Source organism: Aptenodytes patagonicus, chromosome Z (genome assembly GCF_965638725.1).
Source record: "Aptenodytes patagonicus chromosome Z, bAptPat1.pri.cur, whole genome shotgun sequence".
Taxonomy (NCBI): Eukaryota; Metazoa; Chordata; class Aves; order Sphenisciformes; family Spheniscidae; genus Aptenodytes; species Aptenodytes patagonicus.
Window position 1 is genome coordinate 3,449,036 of NC_134982.1, and position 21,393 is coordinate 3,470,428.

Genomic DNA, 21,393 nt, shown 5'->3' on the forward strand with positions numbered 1-21,393 from the left:
GCTCTGCGGGGGAGTACTCGAAAAGCAAGTGCCTTGCTGGCCGTCAGGGGATGGGTGGCCTGGGCAGCCGGGCGCTTACAGGGGGCATCAAGCTGAGGGTAGCCAAGAAAATCAGGTGTGTGAAGGCGGTGGCTGCTTTTCTGCCCCAAAGGAGGAGCCCTATAAGAATGCTTCCTTTAAAAAAAACTATTTTTTCCCTTTAATTCTGCTGCTTTGAATGTCTCTGATTAATCGCGTGTAGGTCTGTCCTGACTGCAAATTTTGCTGTGAGCAGAACTGTTGGATGCATTTCTCAAAGGTCTTCGTTGTCATCATCCTGCGTATTTGATAGGATAGGTCTTACTTTGCTTTGTGTTTGGAGCTGATAAAAATGCTTTTAAAGGCATAGGTGGGAGTATGGTGGTGGAAGGGAAGGAGGACTTGATCCCAACTGATAATGAAAAGAAACGCTTAAAGCAAAGAGAGCCTGTGACATACGTGTTTGGGATTTAAGGGTAAAAGTTGATGGATAAAACGAAGCAGAATTATATGTAGGTTACAGGGCTTTGTGAGTATGTATTTCAGAGTAGGTGACATAAAACAACTATAGTCTAAACCTCTCCATTCTCATCACTAATATAACTTGCATTACTGCGGTGTTTTGAGTGCCTGTTGGGTCCTCAAAACAGCGTAGTACTTAAGATCTTTGATGTTTCACAGATTGTAGTATAAATCATTTGCTTAGTTTATGGGGCTTTGTGGGAGGCATGTGCTCTGTGTGTGTGTGTCTTAAACTTACTGCACAAATTAAGGCTGCTGACTAGAAAAGAAGTTCGGCAGCAGGCATACCGTAAAATACATCAGACTGCCTTGCCGACTCATATTCGGAAGGATTGGTCAACAGCGGTCTGTTGGCTGATTATATTGGTGATATTCCAAACCCAACTACAGGGAGCATGGGGAAAACTCAATACCAAAGCGGACTGATGGAGGAGAAACAAAGATCAGGAAGATAATTAGAAAGGGACAATAAGAACTTCCTACGTGAAGCATTCTTTTTATAATACAACTTTTAATTTTCTCTTCAAAGAAATGTGTTCCATTTAAAAACAAGTTGTCATCTGCAATGACAAATGTGCTGTTAATATTCTTACAGGACTCCTACGTAGCCTACTGATATTCCACTGTATCAAAAGCATCCTGGCCTGTATCAGAACTAGTGTGGCCAGCAGGAGCAGGGAAGTGATCGTGCCCCTGTACTCGGCACTGGTGAGGCCGCACCTCGAATACTGTGTTCAGTTTTGGGCCCCTCACTACAAGAAGGACGTTGAGGTGCTGGAGCGTGTCCAGAGAAGGGCAACGAGGCTGGTGAGGGGTCTGGGGAACAAGTCTGATGAGGAGCGGCTGAGGGAACTGGGGTTGTTTAGCCTGGAGAAAAGGAGGCTGAGGGGAGACCTCATCGCTCTCTACAACTCCCTGAAAGGAGGTTGTAGCGAGGTGGGGGTCGGTCTCTTCTCCCAAGTAACAAGCGATAGGACAAGAGGAAACGGCCCCAAGTTGCGCCAGGGGAGGTTTAGATTGGATGTGAGGAAAAATGTCTTTACTGAAAGAGTGGTGAAACATTGGAACAGGCTGCCCAGGGAAGTGGCGGAGTCACCATCCCTGGAGGTATTTAAAAGTCGTGTAGATGTGGTGCTCAGGGACATGGTTTAGTGGTGGACTTGGCAGTGCTGGGTTAACGGTTGGACTCGGTGATCTTAAAGGTCTTTTCCAACCTAAGTGACTCTATGATTCTGTAATTCATAAAGGTTTGCACAGATCCAGGCTCTGGGCTGAATGGAAGAAGCTGTGTTAGTAAAATAGCTCTCGGTCTCCCATTTCCTTCTCAAATATAGGCAAAGAGAAAAAGATTGCTTAACGTACTGCCCTTGATGAGCTGAACAGTGTGCATGACCATAATTACTAATCCCCTTAAATACACAGAATTTCAAATGACAAATTTAATATTATGGAAACTACAAATACGGGGTGACCTTTTTGGATTCCAGTTCTGTGCTCTTTTAGTGATTAGCAACTGAGTGACTTACATCATTTAAAAACATGGCATACAATTGTTTGTAAAGTGAACACCTGATTATCAAAGAAACGAAGTAACCTTTTGCCATTACCATTAATGAGGCAAGGTGGTGTTTTGCACCTTTAACAAACAAATAATGAGATCTAAATACCTATGTGTTGATTGTCCATTTCTCCAGGTTACCTGAATGTGCGAGTACACCCAATGTTTCCGCTTTCAGATGCGGAATCATTTCTCTGTGGCAATGTTGAGTTGTAGTGGAAGAGTCCTGCACTACCAAACCAAGGGATGATGCTATGGTGTAACACTTCGTAATGAGAGACGCCTAAACTTTGAGCTTGAATTTTGCCACAGATTTTGCAGAATTTAGTATTATATTCCTTCAGAAGCCCGTGTAGATATCCTTGCATAGATTATCCGGGGTTTTTTTAGGTAGCTGTATGAGGCTTTAGATTCTGAAAGTGCTATTTTTTAAATATTTCACTAAAATATATATATATATATGTATGATTTTAGTTTTACTTTCCAGGTATCCCTTCTTTTTCACAAGTAAAGTTATGATTCTTTCCATCACAGTTTATATGAATGTGTCTGTCCTAGACACAAGGAGTAAATAGTACAAAATCAGCAGCAGCTTGAAGTAGTTCCCAGCATTGCCTTTCCCTTTGTGTTCTGCAAGTCATTCAGTGGCCAAGTCTCCATATCTCCTCACAGGAAATCAGTTGCTACTTCTCCATCCTCTTTCTTGAAGAAAGAAGGGGTTTTGCTGAGCGAGCTTGTTAGTGGGAGGAAGAGGGAATTCTAAAAGCAGAAATGACGTAAAATGAAGGGCAACAATTCTTTTCACTCATCCAAAGGAGCGGTGGGAAGAAGGAATATAGTCAGAAGTGTGTTTTCATATAGCTTTTTAAGAGAAGAGGCTAATTAATCAAGTTGATCAGTGAGGTTGGTGGGGTTTGGCTGGGTTTTTAAGACATCTGAACATGAAGTTTCAATGAAATGTACTTAATATATCAAATATATCAAAGTTATACAGTGACAACTTTGTGTGGAATAGTCCTTGTTTAAGCAAATTTTTGGTTTGACCCAGAATAACCCTGAATTTATAGAGGATCTTCTCCATGTTTTTAGGGCAGTTCCTGTTGACTCATTTTTACCAGTCCTTTAAGGCAGGGTTTTTTTGTGCATATGTTTGCTGTATCACTCCAGGTTGGTCGGCTGAGTACTCTAAGAGGAAAGAGCGGATTGATTCTCCTTCTGCAATAAACTCAGAAATGGTGGTAAACTTCATCCACCCTGATAGTGGAGAGCACTGAAAGATATGAAGCTCTTAACCTAGCTGATGACTTTCTCTAACCTGTTAAGGGAAGAGACCTCACCTCTGGCAAGAGAAAGGCTTCAGTGTGAAGTCAACAGTTAACCTGTTGATCTGCCCTGTGTCCTTCAGCATGTGCGCTCTTGCCGATCAGTCAGAGCTTGTACGTGCTGCCTCTTGCCCAACTTGTAATGAGGGAAAATGGGAAGGAATTGGCAACGTTATTCAGGTGGCTAGGGTGGAACTGGAGACTTTTTAAAGTGTGAAGGGTAAGATCGAAAGAATATAGATAGGAGTGTGGTGGCACAGGGCATAGAAATTAGGGAATTGCCAAATCTCATCATCTTTCTACACTTAGTGTGTTTCCAGATGTCTTATGATAAAGTTGATGAGATCTACTAGGTGATAATACTGCAGAAGTCTGTCTTTTTCTTTTTTTTTTTTTTAAATTTTCTTTTATTCTTGCTTTAGAATACAATAGGTTTTGGTCACATTTGAAGCTGGAAGCTAATTTACCTATCTTAAGGAATGCGAGAGTCCAGACAACTTTCTATGTTCTTATTCAGACCTAGGTGCTGAAGAACTTTGTTCTTTTTTTTTTCAGATATTGAAAAATATCACTTGGTATGCTGAGCGTGTCTTAACAGAGATCTCACTTGGGAGTCTCCTGATACTAGTCGTGATAAGAACCATCCAGTACAACATGACACGGACAAGGGTAAGAGTTACGTGTAGCGCTTATGCACGTAGAATGGATTTCTAACTTCAACAGCATGAATTCAATTTCAAACAGGGTGTGGGATTTTCTTCATTCTGTTGCAACCAGTTGGCATCTGAATTTACAGGAGGGAAGGAATGGGCAGATCAGCCATATTAACGAAGCACAACAATAAGTGGTTCCGAACTTGTAACACCGTCTCTGTATTATCATTCAATCCATTGAGTGGGTTTCTCTAAAGTCCATGATTCAGGCACCGAACTGCTCATCTTCAGATGAGAAGGAAAAGTTCCTTAGGTTGATGAGAAGAAATGACTCCTTATAGGTTGTTTGTGTCTGTTCAGTTACTCAGAAGTGGGAATTTCAGCTCTATTTATGGTTAGTGCTTTTATGAAGTAGGACAGTGACTGGGCCGTAAAACCTTTTTGAGCCCTAGCAAAGCAAAACTGCTTCAACTTCATAGCGTCCTATCAGAGTGTCTTTGTGCATTTTTCAAGCATTTGATTCTATACCTTATCTCAAACACGTAAGCATGGTATTATACACTTTTGTATATTTTCAACAATTAAAGGCACAGAAGTTTTTAGATGAAAAAGTAGGGAAAAAAATTAAATATATTTTAAATTGGAAAACTTAAGGGTTTCACTTTTATGATCAAAAGCATTGGAAGAAACGAGGACATTCTTGGCATATATTTGTAGGATCTGGAATCTGTTACGTTATGTAAATGCATATTTTAGACTTGAGTAGGGAAAATAAATCTCTCTTGGATTGGACAAGTGGACAAGTTTGGTTCTGTGAAAACCCTCAACTTCGACAGGGCCGTCATTGAAATGCTTATCTGGTCAAATGGTTTCAGGGATGCTAACAAGGGGACCGGATCTCTGAAGTATCGTATGGTTATAGTTGTGGGATATACAGAATGCTTTGAAAGAGTTAATAGGGAGATGAGTTATGAAGCAGAAAATTTTAGGATAAGACTGCAAAAAGGAGAGTGAGGGAGTGGAGGAGAATGTCTTTCAATATATGTTACGTCTGTGATGGCATTGTAAATCAACATTGCTAAAGAAGTGAAGACACACACACATATATATGCATGTATACGTACACATATATACGCTCTGAAATCTGTATGAAACAATCACTCTTTTATAAGCCTTGTATTTTAGGAAAACATATTTAAAACATCACCAAGTATATACACTTTGCGTTTCTGCTATATGCTTTTGACCGTGTCCTTCAAAGCCACGTATATTACTCAGTCTTTTGAATGATTCCTGCAATTGGTGTCAATATATATCAAAAGGACAATTTGATGTGTTTTTTTCCTTTCCTCTTCTTTCTGACAGGACAAATACCTTCATACAAATTGTCTGGCAGCCTTAGCAAATATGTCAGCACAGTTCCGCTCACTTCATCAGTATGCTGCTCAGAGGATCATCAGGTAAATATAAAACTTCACAAATAGACTTCTCTTGAAACTCATCTTTGCTGAAACTCAGGAGTAGAGGAACTTGAATTTTATATACCTCAATAGATACTGATGAACTAAATAGCTGAAATGATAACTGAATAACTAAATAATCCCAGAATAAATCTTACTTGCTTTGTACTTGATTCTGTTCTGAATGCACAAAAAGTATTAGTTTCTCTGTCTGAGAAACTTCTGACTTTTGATTCTCTTAACAGGACGGCCAGTAGCTGCTTTCAAACCAGAAGGTTTTCAGGGATTTGTGTGAATTATACTTTTTTTTAGTCATGTGTCACGTTATTATAAAAATGCACTGAGTGGTGGTTCTCAAGTACTACGCAGACTGGATTTGCAACTTGCTTTACTTTTTCCGGCGTATTTGGCAAAAGATCTATTTGTTAAATCAGACGTAACGCAACGATCATTTTGTGACGGGGCCCTACAAATATGGGCAATAAAACCTACACCCGTGCTTTTCAAGTGATAAAGTTTATTAGCCTGTATAGTAATAAATAGTCGATATCTGCCCTGGTTCGAAAACAGGGCCATAGCTTTAAAGAAGTAGATACTGAAGTTGGTCCTTCCTATTTTGTATCTGTGCTGCAGACCACTTTTGTAAAGGCAGGTAATCATGCGTCAGGCACCCTTCTCATCTTGGCAGCCAGCCCTGCTCCACGCTCCAAGGGAAACCGGGAAGGTCCTTGTTAATGCGATCTGGAATAAACTGTTATAGTGCTTGTCAAGTACAGACAGTGTGCCAAAAATAAGTACATGATAATTGCGTGCCTGTACACTTTGTAAAGGACTGGGTTAACGAGAGATACATCGTGTTCTTAAACCACTGCTCTTCAGGATTTAATTCTTTCCGAGCCCCTTCTCTTTTGGAAATGGTTGGTTGTAAAAGTATGGACATGTATCCAGGATGAATGCATTCTGCCATTACCTTTTCCCTGCTTGACAGTCACCCTCTTTTCATACCCTTGGCAGTGATAATGAGTGTTCAGAATTTGAATTGAAGCTATTTTCCTGTTATGTGTCACAGACATTGTCTTAAATACCTGCTCTCTTCATTTCTCAGATCATAGACATAGAGTCTCTGAGTTTTCCAAGCATTTGCAAATGTTGGCCTCTGAAATCATAGATCCTAGCGTGGTGTGAGATACACTACCTTGATGCTCAAAAACATGGTCTGGTTTTTAGTGTGATACTACTTTTTCCACTTCAGGGCTTTTTCCTATGTTCCCAGTTTCTGTTTTGTTCCATTTTATTCTACTGCTGTTTCTGCAGACCAAAGCACGAGCTGTGTTCCTCTGGTTATATTTGGGCCAGGAAGAGGTTATCTTGCTAGTCCCGTTACAGACGGCTGTTATCACCACTCAGTAATCTTGTAGTCGTGTGGCGTAACTGCACGTGTATTTCCGTGTGGCTTGGCTTTTGTCAAAATGCTCTGAGTTTGTGGACGTCTCCTGTTGAAAATTTAAACTCATGGTTCATAGTAAGCTCAGCTGGATTATTTTGGTTTGATTGGGTTATGAAATGGCTAAGCATGTGGTCTGCTGGCTTATCAGAAGAGGTGGCAGCCATCAGTAGAGAAGCAGCAACCTCAGTACCTTTGCACGCACGTCTCACCTCAACCTTAAAACTCGGAAACATAAAAGGAGCCTTTGTGTGCTGTGAGGCTCCTCCCTATACCAGCCTTTTCCAGCCTTCTCACATGCAGTTTTCACCATCTGTAATGGCATCTTTGGGGCAGATTGACTCCCTGACCTTTAAGACCCACCTCAAGACCCAAGGAAGGACGTGCAACACCCAGAAATTCTCTTGCACTCCGTGTATGCAACGTTTCAACAATCTGCTGTGACGTTTGGGTGCCTTATTCGTCATCTCTCTAGGCATGCATAGTTACGACGAGACTTCAACATTGCTGCTTGATTTTAGTTGTGAAATAATTGTGCTGATATTCTTATTGAAGGCAGACAGACTGCTGTTGTTGCTTAACACTGGTGTGCGGAAAGGAGGCAATAGGGGCGAGTGGCAGAAAACAGGGGAAAAAAAAATCCGTCACGTTAAAATTGTCTGTCAAGTTACCTGTCTTTTACTGTGTGAAGGACTAGCAACGCCACCCTTGAAATGTGCCAAATAGAGAGACCTTAGAGCAAACACATAGTACTGGCATATTCGAAACTCTTAGTTCTTCCAAAGATGTAAGCTCTTAGTAGCTACTGTTGGTTGGTTTCTGTATGGCTTTTAGCAGAGGGACTTCGCATGGGATCTGAGCTGGGCGGTATCACAAATAATAACCAAACAATATCCAACCAACTGTAGTGTGGTAGGATAGCAGTCTGAGAAGGGTGCTGGTTATACCAAGCATTGGGTGCCAGCAGGGTTGGAGCTGTATTTATAGTTGGATATAATGTAAGGATAGGTACGGAAAATGGATATACTCATCAACGGAAAAAGTAAAACAAAAAGGCAATATGATATGTATTATATATAATACGATATTCTTACATAGTCCAAAGATATTCCGTGCTGTTACTTTTAAGCCTCATTGTAGCCAGACGCTCCATGTTAGTATAGTGTAGAAATTGTTATGAAGGAGGTGAATTTAAATTTAAAACAGAACCAGAAAAACAAGAGGAGGGTTAGGGAATATGTTTGATTCCCCCCTCCCCCCCCCCTCAGTTTTTATGTGTAATGTTGACCAAAGATCTTATTTTGCAGGTAGAAAACTGTACATCTGGACAATAGGCAAAAATGGCCACCAAGACTGGGATTTAATTTGTCACTATGATCATGATTGCTTATAAATCAAAAGACCCTACTATAAAAATGTATTAAAATCTGTTGTAAAATGTCCTGTGGGGCTAGGACACGGGCAGGCTGGAAGGAAGAGTCAGTTCCAGGGCCAGCCTGTCTCCCGTAAGACTTTACTGCTAGTATGGTAACATTTTCTTCTCAGGAGCTTTACAGCCTTGGGTTCCCTGGCAGGCTTAAGCACCATAAAGGAAGTATTTTAACCTGATTTCCTCTCAAGATACACAGTTTTGTTATAAGGTTTCAGTTATCAAGAAAAGCAGTAGGAATAAATACTTATGAACACACATATTTCTTAAGAGATTGATATTTTGAGGCATACGTTGTCCTTTGTTTTCCTACCTTACGAAGTCTGTTAGCCACTCTTACTAAATTTAGCCTGCACTGATGGACCCAGCTTGCTCCATGATGCCAAATCAGAATATTTATATTTAAATTCCTATTCTGGTTCCACCATCAGAGTGGAAGCATCTCTGAGAGAATAAACCACAGTATTCATAATGAAAAAGTGTTTTCTGTGAAGGAAAAGCCTAAAAAGAAGATGGTACTTTATATTACATGAAGTATTTTAGGGTATAGGTTTTTAAATTAAGTAGCTGTGAAACACTTAACTTAAAATCTGCTTAGCAATACAACAGTCATAATTTAAGCCTCACCAGATGCTCTAATGATTCCTTCCTTAATGTGAGAAGTAATTCCATTTCCATGCAAGCTTTTTCCTAATCCTATTCTGAGCAGAGACTGCCAATTGTTCTAAATTCTGAAGACTATTTTCTATGAAAGAATTAGCTGAGAATATTCAATGTAGTGTACGTAAGAGCTCAGTAAAATACAACTTCATAATGTTGGGTAATTCGTATCATGTTCCAGCAAGCATGAAAATTGACAGATTTGTATAAATCTATCACAAGCAGCTGCTGGAAGTAAAAATAGATGTAATAGATGTTTTATAATAAGATCCAGGGCAGTATTCATTTAATGTTGGATGTCCTCTGCTGTAGACGGCCCTGACTTTGAGATCCTTCCCTTCTCTATCCGCTGTTACCACTGGTTTGTTTTTAATTACATGGAGCTATTTTATCAGCGTAGTGCTAAGGGTGATACTGCACTGCACTGTGTCTCTCTCATATTTGTAGTATCTTTAAATTATATTGGTAGACTATTATAAAAAAATAAAATAAAATGTGTGTTGATGTCGTCATTGTCACAAATGACTACCAGAGGTGGCTGTATAGTCTCTAAGCAACAAAGCACACCCAGGTGGAGTATTGCATACCTGCAATGAGGGTAGGTGTTTCCTTTGCTTGATTTCTATTTTACAAGTACAATTACCAAAAAGTAAAGCCACGCACCTAACTGGCATATTAGTGCAGGTATTCGACTTGTCACTTAAAACTGCAAGTCAGTTGGCATTAATTCCTTTAACCTATTTGGGAACAGCTTTCATGGCATTCAGCTTTTCTACAGCTAGCCTGCCCGCTTGGAAATGGAGAGTCTTTCCCTGAACAGCTGTATTCTGACATCTCATCACCGTGGCATTCTAATAAAATTAGTGACACGAAGACAACTGGTTACTTAAGGCAAATGCTTTTCCTATAGCTTCATATATTGGAATGTTTGCTGTTTTCTAAGCAGCCGTATACCACTAGAGGTTGCCATACACCTCACTAATTAGACACGCACATTTAACATTAAATGACTTTATGGGGCTAGAAACACTGTCCAGTTTTCCTTTTTTTCTACACTATCACCACAGCTATTCACGTGCAGGGCTGTGTGAGGCACTAAGAACACTTTATAGGTTGCACTTCTCCCCGTTAGATGACTTAAGGAACTTAAAGATGGCACGTAATTGTATCAGTGTCATATTTTGTTGATTTCTTTGGCTGTCGTAGAGAGTTCAGTGGGATTCAGGGAACGCTATGAAGAAAGAGGTTTCTGTCATCCTCCTGATGCTCACAGGAGTCAAGTGGGATTAGGAAAAAAGGTATGCTTGAAAGGGATACAGATCAGAGACTTTAACTTGTGCATGCTATAGGGTGCAGTATGTTGCACTTGAGGGTCATCATAGCCCTGCTATACCTGTTACTAGAGCAAAGCGTGAGACGAAGAGCCGGCCGTACTGATTCTGTTGCTGTCTGGAAGAAGCAGAGATAGTAACCCTACTTCTTACTGGTCAGCCAGCCTTGAAGCTGCTGGTGATGAGTGCTGTAGGGTATCTTGGAGCATGATGCGGGGCACTGGAGTAGCTCAGTGTTGGGGTTTTTTCTTTTTTTTTTTTTCTTTTTTTAAATAGAGTTGTAAGTAGCGTGCTTAAATATCCATGCTTGTAGAGGATGACTGTGTTGCTGTGGTTCCCCAAGTCTACCTTCTCTCATCTGAGAGGAGGCTGAAACCCTTCTTTCCCTTTGCACTCTTCAACAGTGTCTTCATCACTTTGTAGAGTCAATTATGTTTCGTAAGCTACCAAGGAAAATTCCCATCTATTCTGATATGTGCTGCTGTATTTGAGAAGTTTCACCTCCCCAGCCAAACCATTTGTCTTACGGTTTTCTATGTTAGTAATTTAATTTTTCTACTACTGCTTCCTCTTATAGTCTGGCAGGATTTTCTTGAGTGCAAATATTTATGACAGTTCGTTGAGAATAAGAGTGCATGATGTTGCTTTAAACTGCACCTTTTGAGCTCCGTTTAAGATTATGCTGGATTAAAAATTGTCTCTAAGTTGTAATGTGCGAGTTTCTGTAGAAACCTTGTATTGCTACTGCAGTAATTAAGTATTTACCAGCTGCATGTAGCTTTGATGAACAAATTCGATGCTGGATGAGGAAAAAAGCTTCCTGTAGTTAATGCTGCAGAGTCAAAGATACGTATGGCGTGAGGAGAAAATGCATTTCTCATAACTGGTCTTTTAACTTGACTTTTTCCTAAGGAAGTCTCTGAATTTTGATAATAGATGCATGTAACTGTGTATTTTATATTCCTGCATATGAAACCATGTAGCTAGTTTATTAAAATACAGAGTAATGTGCATCCAGAATCTAATGATTTCAAGTTTATCAGCCCTTTTTTCAATGATGGCCCCAATTGCCCTAAGTAAAATTGTCAGAGTACTGTAAAACTTTTGTGATTAAAACAGTAACTCCAGGTTAAAAGGTGAATTGTAAAAGCATTTGCCATGAAATTTTTCTTCTATTTTAGCACACAATTTTTAATCATTTAAATATGTGCCTTGTTCTTGGGTACTAGTATAATTCTTGAGGTTTCTGCTTGGGTTTGCCGAAACAAATATTAGTTCATTTGCAGAACAGAGTTCACTGCTTATCCAAGAATGGGTTTTGCTTGCGATATAAATATCTGTTGGGTTTGTGAATTTGAATTTTGGTTAGTTCACAACGTCCCTTAATAAAGTGGTTAGACTTTTCTTCCACTGTTTTTCTTTATCAGTCACCTTTATAGAATTGCACATCTTTGTAATGTTCCCCGTGTTATTTGATGGAGTGGATGACATTTTATTTTTCCTGGCTCTACTTTCTCCCTACCTTTTTATAGGCTGTCAGTAATCAGATTGGTTGTTGTTATTGTCAATTTTCATATTGTATTGTCCTTAAAAGAAGAAAGCGTATTACTTCCCTCTTCTTTCCCCTAGATTATGTCAGTTGTTGCTTTTATAAAGTAGGGATAAGGAGGAAATTAATCAAATTTTCACATGTCACTGTGTTTGGCAGAATGATGACTCTGTAACACGTGTTAGTTACGTCTGCTTCCCTGACCTTTTTTTCCTGGCCTATGATTATTCATTGAAAATATTTTTTATTTCTTTATATATATTGTTGAAGTATTTTTAAACCTAAACTTCCTTCAACAGGGATCTCTGTGTATAGAGCAGAAGACATTTTGAATTTGCCAGGCATCTGGTTATTCAAATAGTCCAGTATGTGTGTTCCGCAAAGAAGAAAAACCTTTATGCAGCAGCAAGACATGTGTGATCTGAGCTGCTTATTAGGGGCCACATTCAACTGAAAAATCTGAAATTGTTAGCGTGTGAATGTGGTGAAATTAGAATTTACCAATTGCTTAATAAATTTTTTTTAGCAGTGCCAATAATGAGATGTAATTGCTGGCTCGAAACTCATTAGGCTGCTCACATAGGAAGATAAACAAATTTCTCTCCCACATGGCTTTATGCTCTGAGCATTCTGGTTTTCCTGCCTTTTTTTTTTTTCCTTTGATGTCCACGGTGCTTTCGGGAAGCTTTTTAACATATAGCTTCCTCTTTCACCAGAGAATAGCGATGGGACAGTTGGTGCAGAAAACTAGTGAAATTGAGTTACCCAAATCAAAGGCACTTCTTAAGGAGAAAAATTTGGGGGGGAAAAAAAAAAGCCAGGTTGCTGCATGAATGCTTCAGAGCTGTTTGGTTTCTAATTCTCATCTGTTTTTAGTTCTTTGAAAAATTAAGTGTAGGAACAGAAGGGTTGCTTCTCGTAAAGGAATTGTGTTTTTTAAATGGTAAAATTTTAGCATAGTAAGCATTTCAAACTTTAAATGAGATGTGTGAATTGAGCAAAAGAACTTAGGTGAATGGGGTATGCAATACTTCTGTTAAGCTCATCTTTCGGGCTTCTTTCTTACAGCAGGGGAATGAACGGTGGTAAATTAGAGCCGTTTTTCAGATAGGAAATTTCCTAAAATTGTTCCGAATTTGGGGGTGGAACCCTTTGACCCTCTGAAACCTTATTTTGGAAAAGTCGTATTTCAGAAAGGTCAGCTTTCAGTTGTCAGTAACCAAAAAGCAACACAGTACTAGTAAGATGTCAGTGGTAGATTTATAGCATAATAGCCAACCTATACCTTTGTTAACACATAATAGGAAAACTAGTCCCCGCTTCCTGTATTATTTCTCTGTTGGTACTGTCGTAACAAGGGATTTCTGTTGCCTAGAGCTGCGTGGCTCTGAGGATGCTTTGAAACATGCAGGTTTGCATCATACCGTGCACATTGGGAGCCTGCCCTTCGGTAGCAGCTTTTTAATGCCACCATAAGAACCATCAATAGACAAGGCTTTTATATCCTGGGTTCAAATCTTAATTGGACCATTAAATTAAATCTCAGTTTACTGATCTCTTAATCATAATAGAGGAGTTTCCACAATAGCAAACCCTAGAGAAAAGAGGCTGCTTCTGCTCTCACGCCAGTTTACATCAAGAGACTTCACAAGTCAAATTATACAATAATAAAAGATCAAGCTCTGGAAGGGGTTCTTGGAATTAATGTCCTGTGGCCAGAGCTGTTAAATACTGAACTCTCTGAGCATCAGCTTGCCTCTTCCTTTTTTATAACCAAAAGAAAAGAAAAAAGGATTTGAGGGTAACGTACAGTTTCACTAAAGAATATATAGTGAAATACATAGCGATATGTGAACTGTGCAGATACTGGGAGGGGCATAGTCACAAATCCCTGCTTTCTGATAGCGAAATGTAAATATCTCCGGTCTGAGCTGCTCAAGACTAAGAGGTCACTTTTTCTCCTCTTTTGCATCACACGTGGATTGTAGTTGTGCTAGAAGGAAACTACCTTAGTGAAAGTTATGACAACAGTATGACTATTTTCTAAGTTTTCTAAACAAGAGGGGTTTTTTAACGTCAGGCTTATGTCGGATTTCATTGGCGGTGCTCATGGTGCAGGCCCTGAGTGTGCAGGACGCCCTGTAGCCCAGTCTCTGATTCGGGACTTTGAGGGGACCGGTCGGTACAAACAGTGGCTTTCTGTAATTCCTGTCCCCGAATATTTTCATGCAGACATTATGGCACTGAAGTAAGCAGGGAAGAAGCATCTTTCTGTGGATTCGACTTTGGGTGATTTATCTGCAACTCAACCAGCTTGTTTCATTTTCTGTGTTTGCTTTAAAGCGGTAGAAAATGACCTGTTCGTCCCAGCAAACTTTCATTGCCAGGTAGTGCTCTGCCTGATGAATTTGTTACTTTGAGATATTTGCATTGATTTTTTTTTCCTGTGTCCTTCGCTTTGGTGGCATTTACCATGTGCTGTACGGTTTAGATTTTAGCAATAAATTCTCTTCAGCATGGAAGGCCACAGAATTGACTGTTTGACATTGCCTCAGAAATAAGAATTAAAAACCTCAAAGACATTTTGCTTTTAATGCTTCTTAACTCTGAAATAGTTTTGTAGCATTTTAGTTTAGAGGAGAAAACATTTGTTATCTAACCTGGATATAAAATGATACTCTATTTATGAGAAACTGCTTTATAATGAGAGTCGTCGTCGTCCCCCCCCCCGCCATGCAGTGCAATATGTTACAAAAATGATGATCCCATTTTTATTAGATGTTCCAAGTAGAGTGAAAATTAATGGCATCTCGGCAAAGGGCCTTCAGGATATTCTCATGTTCAGGTCACGTTTGAAAGAGGACACTGTGGGAATGGAAGATCAAACAGCTCTAAGCCACTGAGTCTGAACTTTGGTTTTAATCTCTAGACTGTCAGGAGTAGAAGTTGTGTGCACAGCAGGATACCTGGAGAGATTTTTGTGTCAACTGGTCAACCTTGGGTAGCTTTGGCTTGCTCTTTCACGAGCTGTTCACAGGCACAGACACACTGGTCTATTTGCAGATGCTTTTTATGCTCTTCATCCTCCACTGTGTCACTGTTACATCTTACACATAACGGAGGTTCCCAAATCTGTGGAGTGGGTTTTGTTGGGAGACAGAAGCAATATATAAAGATCTCAACAGCGTTAAATAAAAGAAACGTACGCTGGCCTTATTAGTAGCTCGTTGACCTAGATTAGCTGTGGGGAAGCTTATAAGCTGATCAGCCATTCCAAAATTGGGAGGTGTCATTGCAATTAGTAGGAAAGGCTGTGACAAAAGGGGAGACAACAATTGTTCAGCTCAGGGAAAAGAGAATATTAGTAGCAAATGTCCTCTTGCTGGTATGACTTAGCGAAGTAAATGTAATTAAGTTAATTTTTAAAAGGAATGAAGCATCCTTTGTTACTATGCATTGAGTGTAGCTGTGGTCAAACATATTAAAACACTGCTTTAGCTGTAGCAACAGAAAGAGGAGTACTCCATGTGGGCTCACCTGTTTTTGCCTGTGCGTAACATACGGAGTTGAGGTTTTAGGCTGCTATCAGCTCTTTCCAACATGGAAATATCATTGCACTTGGTTTAAGCCTGGTTGAACCTGCTGGGCATTCCGAGTGGGCACCTGATGGGACAGTAATACCCTCGTCCCCCATCTGGCGTGAGCAGTTGAATGCCCTGCATGCCATTAGAAGTATTCGGAGCCCGGGACCCCCGAGCTCACGGGTTATGGAGACTTCCCAGGTGGACAGACTCACAGCTTTATTTTGAGATAGATTGGATCAGCGTGAACCACGGAGGGGTCTTGGGCAAACAGTTGCTTATCTCTGTCTCAGGGTCTTCTCACGTGAAGCAGAGAGGCTGAACTATGTTATCCTCTGCTCTGCATATCAGGGCACAGGACTCCTTAAAAATACTGTTGTTGATTGCTGATCTGGCTGAAAAAGGTTTTTAATAGCTAAGTACACACCATTCTAAAAGCTCAACTTTGGACAAGATAGTTTGCTCTTCCCTTGACCGCTTTTTGTGTCTCTGCTGACTTGCAAGACATAGCCATCGTGGTAATCGTGTCGTGGTGCGGGGGGAAGTCATTACGACACCTTATTAGTCTTCTGCCATCCAGGAAATTGTGTGGTACTTCAGTGTCTTACAAGCTGCAAGTCATCGCTTGGCAGAATGTGCGATTAAATGAACGTGATGCAAATTAGCACAGAATCTTGGCCGTAGAACTGAAGTTCATTGAAGTCTTGATACCTGTTTCAGGGAATCTAGAGCATCACGCAGATTCTTGCATGCAACGGAGAGCTGCAGTTTGGAGGTAGACGGTCCCATTGTCCCATTTTAATTATCATGAATGGCCCATTCGTAGTTACTGTGCCACATGAGCTCTTTGGAAACAGAACAGTTTGATAATAGTCTTCAAATTGGGGAATTAAACTTTTCTTTTTTTGGTGGAACCTTCCAGCTTTTAAAACTGTTGATCGTGCAAACCTGTTATGATGGAGAGGAAGAAATATTTGAGGAAACCTGTACAGAAATAACTGTTTTTGTGATAGTGTTGTTTTACAGATGAATTTGCAGAGTAGTCTGAGGTTCTGAGTTGTGTCACTTAAGTTTTCTGTATGTTTAATAGTGAAAGGAAGCAAAAATGAGAAAGCTAGCAGCATTATTCCAGTCAATTAGTGCAATTTTGGTTTCTTTTAGCTGGCCTGGAAACAAAGATTAACGCCACTAAAATGCTTACTGGGATGTATCCCACTGTATTATTTGGGATTTGGGTGTCTAATGTACAGTACACTGAAGAAGTGAATCTTACAGTTTTTACATTTTAAAAAGTCTGTTTTATAGCAGTAAGTTGTCCTGTATAAGATTTTCTGAGATTTAAAAAAAACAAGGGAATTCTAATAGTCTTTTAGAAATTATTATTTGCTATTCGAGTAGAATCCTAGAAACTGCAGTCTCGTCTTCTCAGTTTGTTTTGAATGGAAGGTATTTATAGGACAGTGTTCCTTAACAGAAATAGAGATGACTCAAGATAATGTCTTGCTTGAACCTGTCTTTTATCTTCAGTTGCAGGGTATTTGGCTCATTAACCGCTTTATTCAGATACAACATGTGCTCTTTCCTTTTTAGAAGTTTTCTCTTTGGAAAGAACTGTGGACTGTGATCTAAAGAAATGAATGAGTAATGAACTTACAAGAATTTATCTGACAAACTAAGATAGTGTTATGGCTGTAAGTAAGCATTAGTATGAAACAAAACTATAGCATTGATTATAAATCTTTTTTTTTTCTTTTTTTTTTGTCAGGGTGCTGCTTATTTCCCATTTTAACTGATGTCATTATGTATGTCTAACATTTTTCCAGCTTTGCGGTTCAGTGAACTAATTTCTCTCTCCAGGTATGTGAAGCCAGGATAGGTATGAGTGGCTGCAAGGAGGGAAGTAGAGCAGTTACCAATAACGCCCAACTCACCTGTGTCGGTGCCCTCCAGATTGCTTCTGAAAACCTTCCTTTCCACCACACATGGAAATTTTGAGTTCATTCAGACCCCACACTTAAGTGAGGATTTACAAACGAGCTTTCTAACTGATTTTAGGAGTACGAGAGAACAGTTTATGAAATTTCTGAGTCTCTTAAGTACTCGAGCCAAGGTACTTCCCACCGCCATATACTTTCACCGTAGTTTGCGTGGTTCGCAAGGAGAATCTTGCACTTTGAAACATCTGAGGCTTTTAAATGGAGGGTGAAACTATAGGTGCAGAAGAAAGAATCAGGATTTAACAACTTCAATGTGCACCAGGTCTTTAGAACTGTTGAATGACTCAACCCTTTTAATGGTAATGGCCTTCAGCAAGTTTAGGAAAGAACAGGCTTTTAGGTAAAGTAAATACACTTAGTTCTGCAATGAATAAATAAATTTGCTGTGAAGTTGTGTAGAGACATGTTTCTGTAACTCATTAATTGTGCTCTTGGGTCCACAAGTAGGTTTTTCTCCAAATACCACAATTTATGTGGGCTCGGATGGGATGAATCCTGCTGCGGAACAGGGCGAGGGCTCAGACAAGCGGTGCCCTCCCTTGCGGTGCTCTAGCCCTTGTCTCCCAACAGAAGATTTTCAGGATCACGCAGACCGAGATGCAAATGTCCGCGTTAATGCGGGTGGCGTAGGCATGTCCTGTAATCCCGTGCAGAGCCTGTGAATTATCACAAGTGTCTAGCCAAAGGATAAAAGCGCAGGAGGTTTCAAAAGCAACATTCCCATAGTAGCATCTCTTCAGCTGCTGGGGATACGTGCCTTCCAAGTAACTGGTGCATCTGGGTGATTAAAGCCTTCGCTCTTTCTCTGAAACATCGGTACCGAACAGACACTTCCTCCCAGCTCTTTCACATCTTTTTTTGTTATGGTCATCAGCTCCTCGTGTCTGCTCCTAATATACAAATCCTTTTGTTCTTTTTGATAGAACTTCATCTGTACAGAGGTAATTTGGCCTTTCTATATAAGAATCTCATATACTTACCATTTGATTTTCACTCTATCAAACATCTCCAGAAATTGTTTGGTTTTCATTTCGTTGCCCTCCCTCACTATAAATACTTTCATGCATAAAGATAATATTCCTCTCATAAGCCTGTCGTGTACATTTGGCCATTACTGTGACAGAGTGCTGCTTCGGGGCATGGGAACTTATGTCTGTGACACATTATCACAAATAATCGCTTCTTAAGTATTTAAATAATTTTTATGCTTCTCTGTTCTGTGTTGCTGTGGCACCTTTAACCCTATAATGACCCCTCGCCCCCAGACTGCTGTTTTGCAATAATGTAATTTAAAATCCTGTCATCACTCTACGCTATAAGATATAAATTTTGTGATGCTTGTATCTGAAAAGTAGGCCTGCAAGAATGAAGTGTTTTTAGAAAGCCAAGAGAAGTCACCCTATTATTTCGATTAGGAAGTCAGGTGGGGATCAAGGAGGAAGGAAAGTACCAGTAGTGAAAAAGGATCAAGTCAGGGATGACTTGAGAACTGACACAGACATGTCCATGGGACCCTGTGAAACGCATCTGAGAGCGCTGTGAGCGTTGACTCATGCCATTGCAAGACCACTGTCTGTTGGATCACATCTGGAGAACTGCGTCCAGGTTTTGGGGCCCTGGACATAGGAAAGGTGTTGCTAAACTGGAGCAAGTTCAGTGGACGGCTGCCACGATGTTGGGGGCTGGAGGACTCAGTGTAGGAAGATGGGCTGAGGGAACTGGGCTTGTTTAGCCTGGAGAAGAGAAGGCTTCGGGGCAAGGCTACGGCAGGAGTTTCAGAGAAAGGGTTAGCAGCATTCCCACACATAGGAGGAGGTTACTGAGAAGATGGAGCCAAGCTCTTTATAGAAGTGTGTGGCAGGAAGGTGAGAGAGAATGGTCATGAACTGAAGTCAGGAGGTTCCAGCCTGATGGAAGAAGACAATTTTTCATGGTCAGGGAAGCATTGGCACAGCGGCCCAGAGAAGTTGTAGAGTCTCTGTCCCTGGAGGCTTTTAAGATCCAACTGGAAAAAACCTTGGTCTGGTCTGGATTCAGTGTTAACCCTGCTTTGAGCAGGAGGTTGGGCTAGAAACCTCCTAAGGTGCCTTTCAACCTTAATTATGACTCGAAGGTAAGAATAATTTAAAAAAAAAAAAAATTGAAACTGGCTGAAAAAGGAGGAATTGTTTTAAGAGTCCTGGTACGGTAAAGGCCAATGTGATCTCCTGCATCCCCAGTGCCGACTTCTATTGTACCTTAAGCAGCTTAACTGTGCTAACACCACCGTGGCAGAAACCCACCCCAAAGAACCCCAAACCACCTTTCTGTGGACATACGCATGCCAATCTCATAATAGTCTTGGTACTAAAAGCAAATACATAGTACTCTTTCTACTGCGGTTCATCAGTACCACATTCATGTTATCAACGGCAGAGTACTAAACAGAAATAAAACCTCTAATTTTGGATGATGTATTTTACTGTTGGCAAGAAGGCAGATAGGCTTTTGATGGTTTGCCTTTCTGCTATTTATACTGTATGAAATAACATTAATAGGTGATATTTTAGGCGGAGAATAAATTAACCATTCTCGTGGAATGGATGATGTAGTAAATCGTTGTCATCATCGATGTAGTATTTGAGTATAGAATGTATTTTGGTTGGGTTTGTCTTTGGGAACATAAGAGTAATGACTAATAGGACTTCCTAGAACATAAGTTATCTATCATGAACAGTAGTAAAATCTTCATAGCACGTCACGACTTTCTCCCCACGTAGAATCATAGAATCATTTAGGTTGGAAAAGACCCTTAAGACCATCAAGTCCGGTAGTTTGGGGTGCTGACTGATATGTGCTGGTTTAATTAGCTTATACTTTCATTATTTGTTTTTTTTTAAAAGGCTTTTGTATTGGCTTTCCCAAAGAGTCATGTAGTAGCGTAAGTCCCTTCTGAAAGTACAGTGATTAAGTCTTCAAACTCAGCGAAAGATGTTATTTGCTGTGCATTTTTCAAATTCTGCTGCAGAAACAATATGACCTAAATATTTAATCAGGCTTAGCAGAATTGGCTTTTTTTATTGCCGCAGATTAATCTAGTTTCTCTGAGCTAATACATGTGGCATGTATGTCTTCAAGACCTTACTTTTTCTCAATAACGTTAAAGATTTATAGCCTTCATAAAATCTGGCATGCACCGAGAGGAAGATTATGAATTACAATTACTTAAACACTAGCACTGGGAATTTTTCTTTTGAATCCTGTATATGCTGTTTCAGACTAGGTTGTATTCATAGAGGGGTTAGTGAATACCGCTTTTCTATACCCTGCCCAATTTGCTTCACTTCTGTGTTAAAAAGATGTTGGCCTGGTGCTGTTTATGTTTTTCTCTTTGACATATTTATTTTAAAATTGCAATTGACTTCAGTAGAGAAAATATCAACTTTCTGGTTTAAATAAATAAGGACGTAAGTGGCTTTGCATGTTTTGCTTAGCGCTGTTGTCTTGTTCAAGTCTGTCCTTAAAATTTTGGATGAAAAAATTAGTGTGAGCATATCATGAGTTTCAGCACTTCTTATTTTTTAACTCTTATTTTTGCTAAGTTTGAGTTAAAAATTGGAAGTGATGTGATCCCCTAAACCAGAGCAATTGCAATGACCATTTAGGACATTGAATTTTCTTCGGACAACCACGAGGAACAGCAGATTTGGAAGAATCTTTAGCAAAGCCTCGTTTGTTTGTTGGTTTTGATTATCTGCGTGTTTCACACAAGGTCCTCGGAGGGCTTCCAGACGATCAGGAAGACCCAGTAAAGCTGCAGGAAGCCACGGCATGCATTTGTGCCCTGGCAGCCGAGAGGGCAAACCGCATCCTGGGGGGCATCAAGCACA

The 21,393-nt window shown here is 40.1% G+C and overlaps 1 protein-coding gene across 5 annotated transcripts in view; it reads left to right on the forward strand.

Moving 5' to 3' along the window:
- The window catches only part of LOC143173220 (dymeclin), a 224,758-nt gene that overhangs the window by 105,384 nt on the left and 97,981 nt on the right, over nucleotides 1-21,393 (forward strand). For all 5 annotated transcript variants that reach the window (XM_076363416.1, XM_076363415.1, XM_076363414.1 and 2 more), the window contains exons 12-13: nucleotides 3,976-4,089; nucleotides 5,439-5,533. In XM_076363416.1, coding sequence (XP_076219531.1) covers nucleotides 3,976-4,089; nucleotides 5,439-5,533 — 209 coding nt within the window. The remainder of the gene's footprint in view (nucleotides 1-3,975; nucleotides 4,090-5,438; nucleotides 5,534-21,393) is intronic.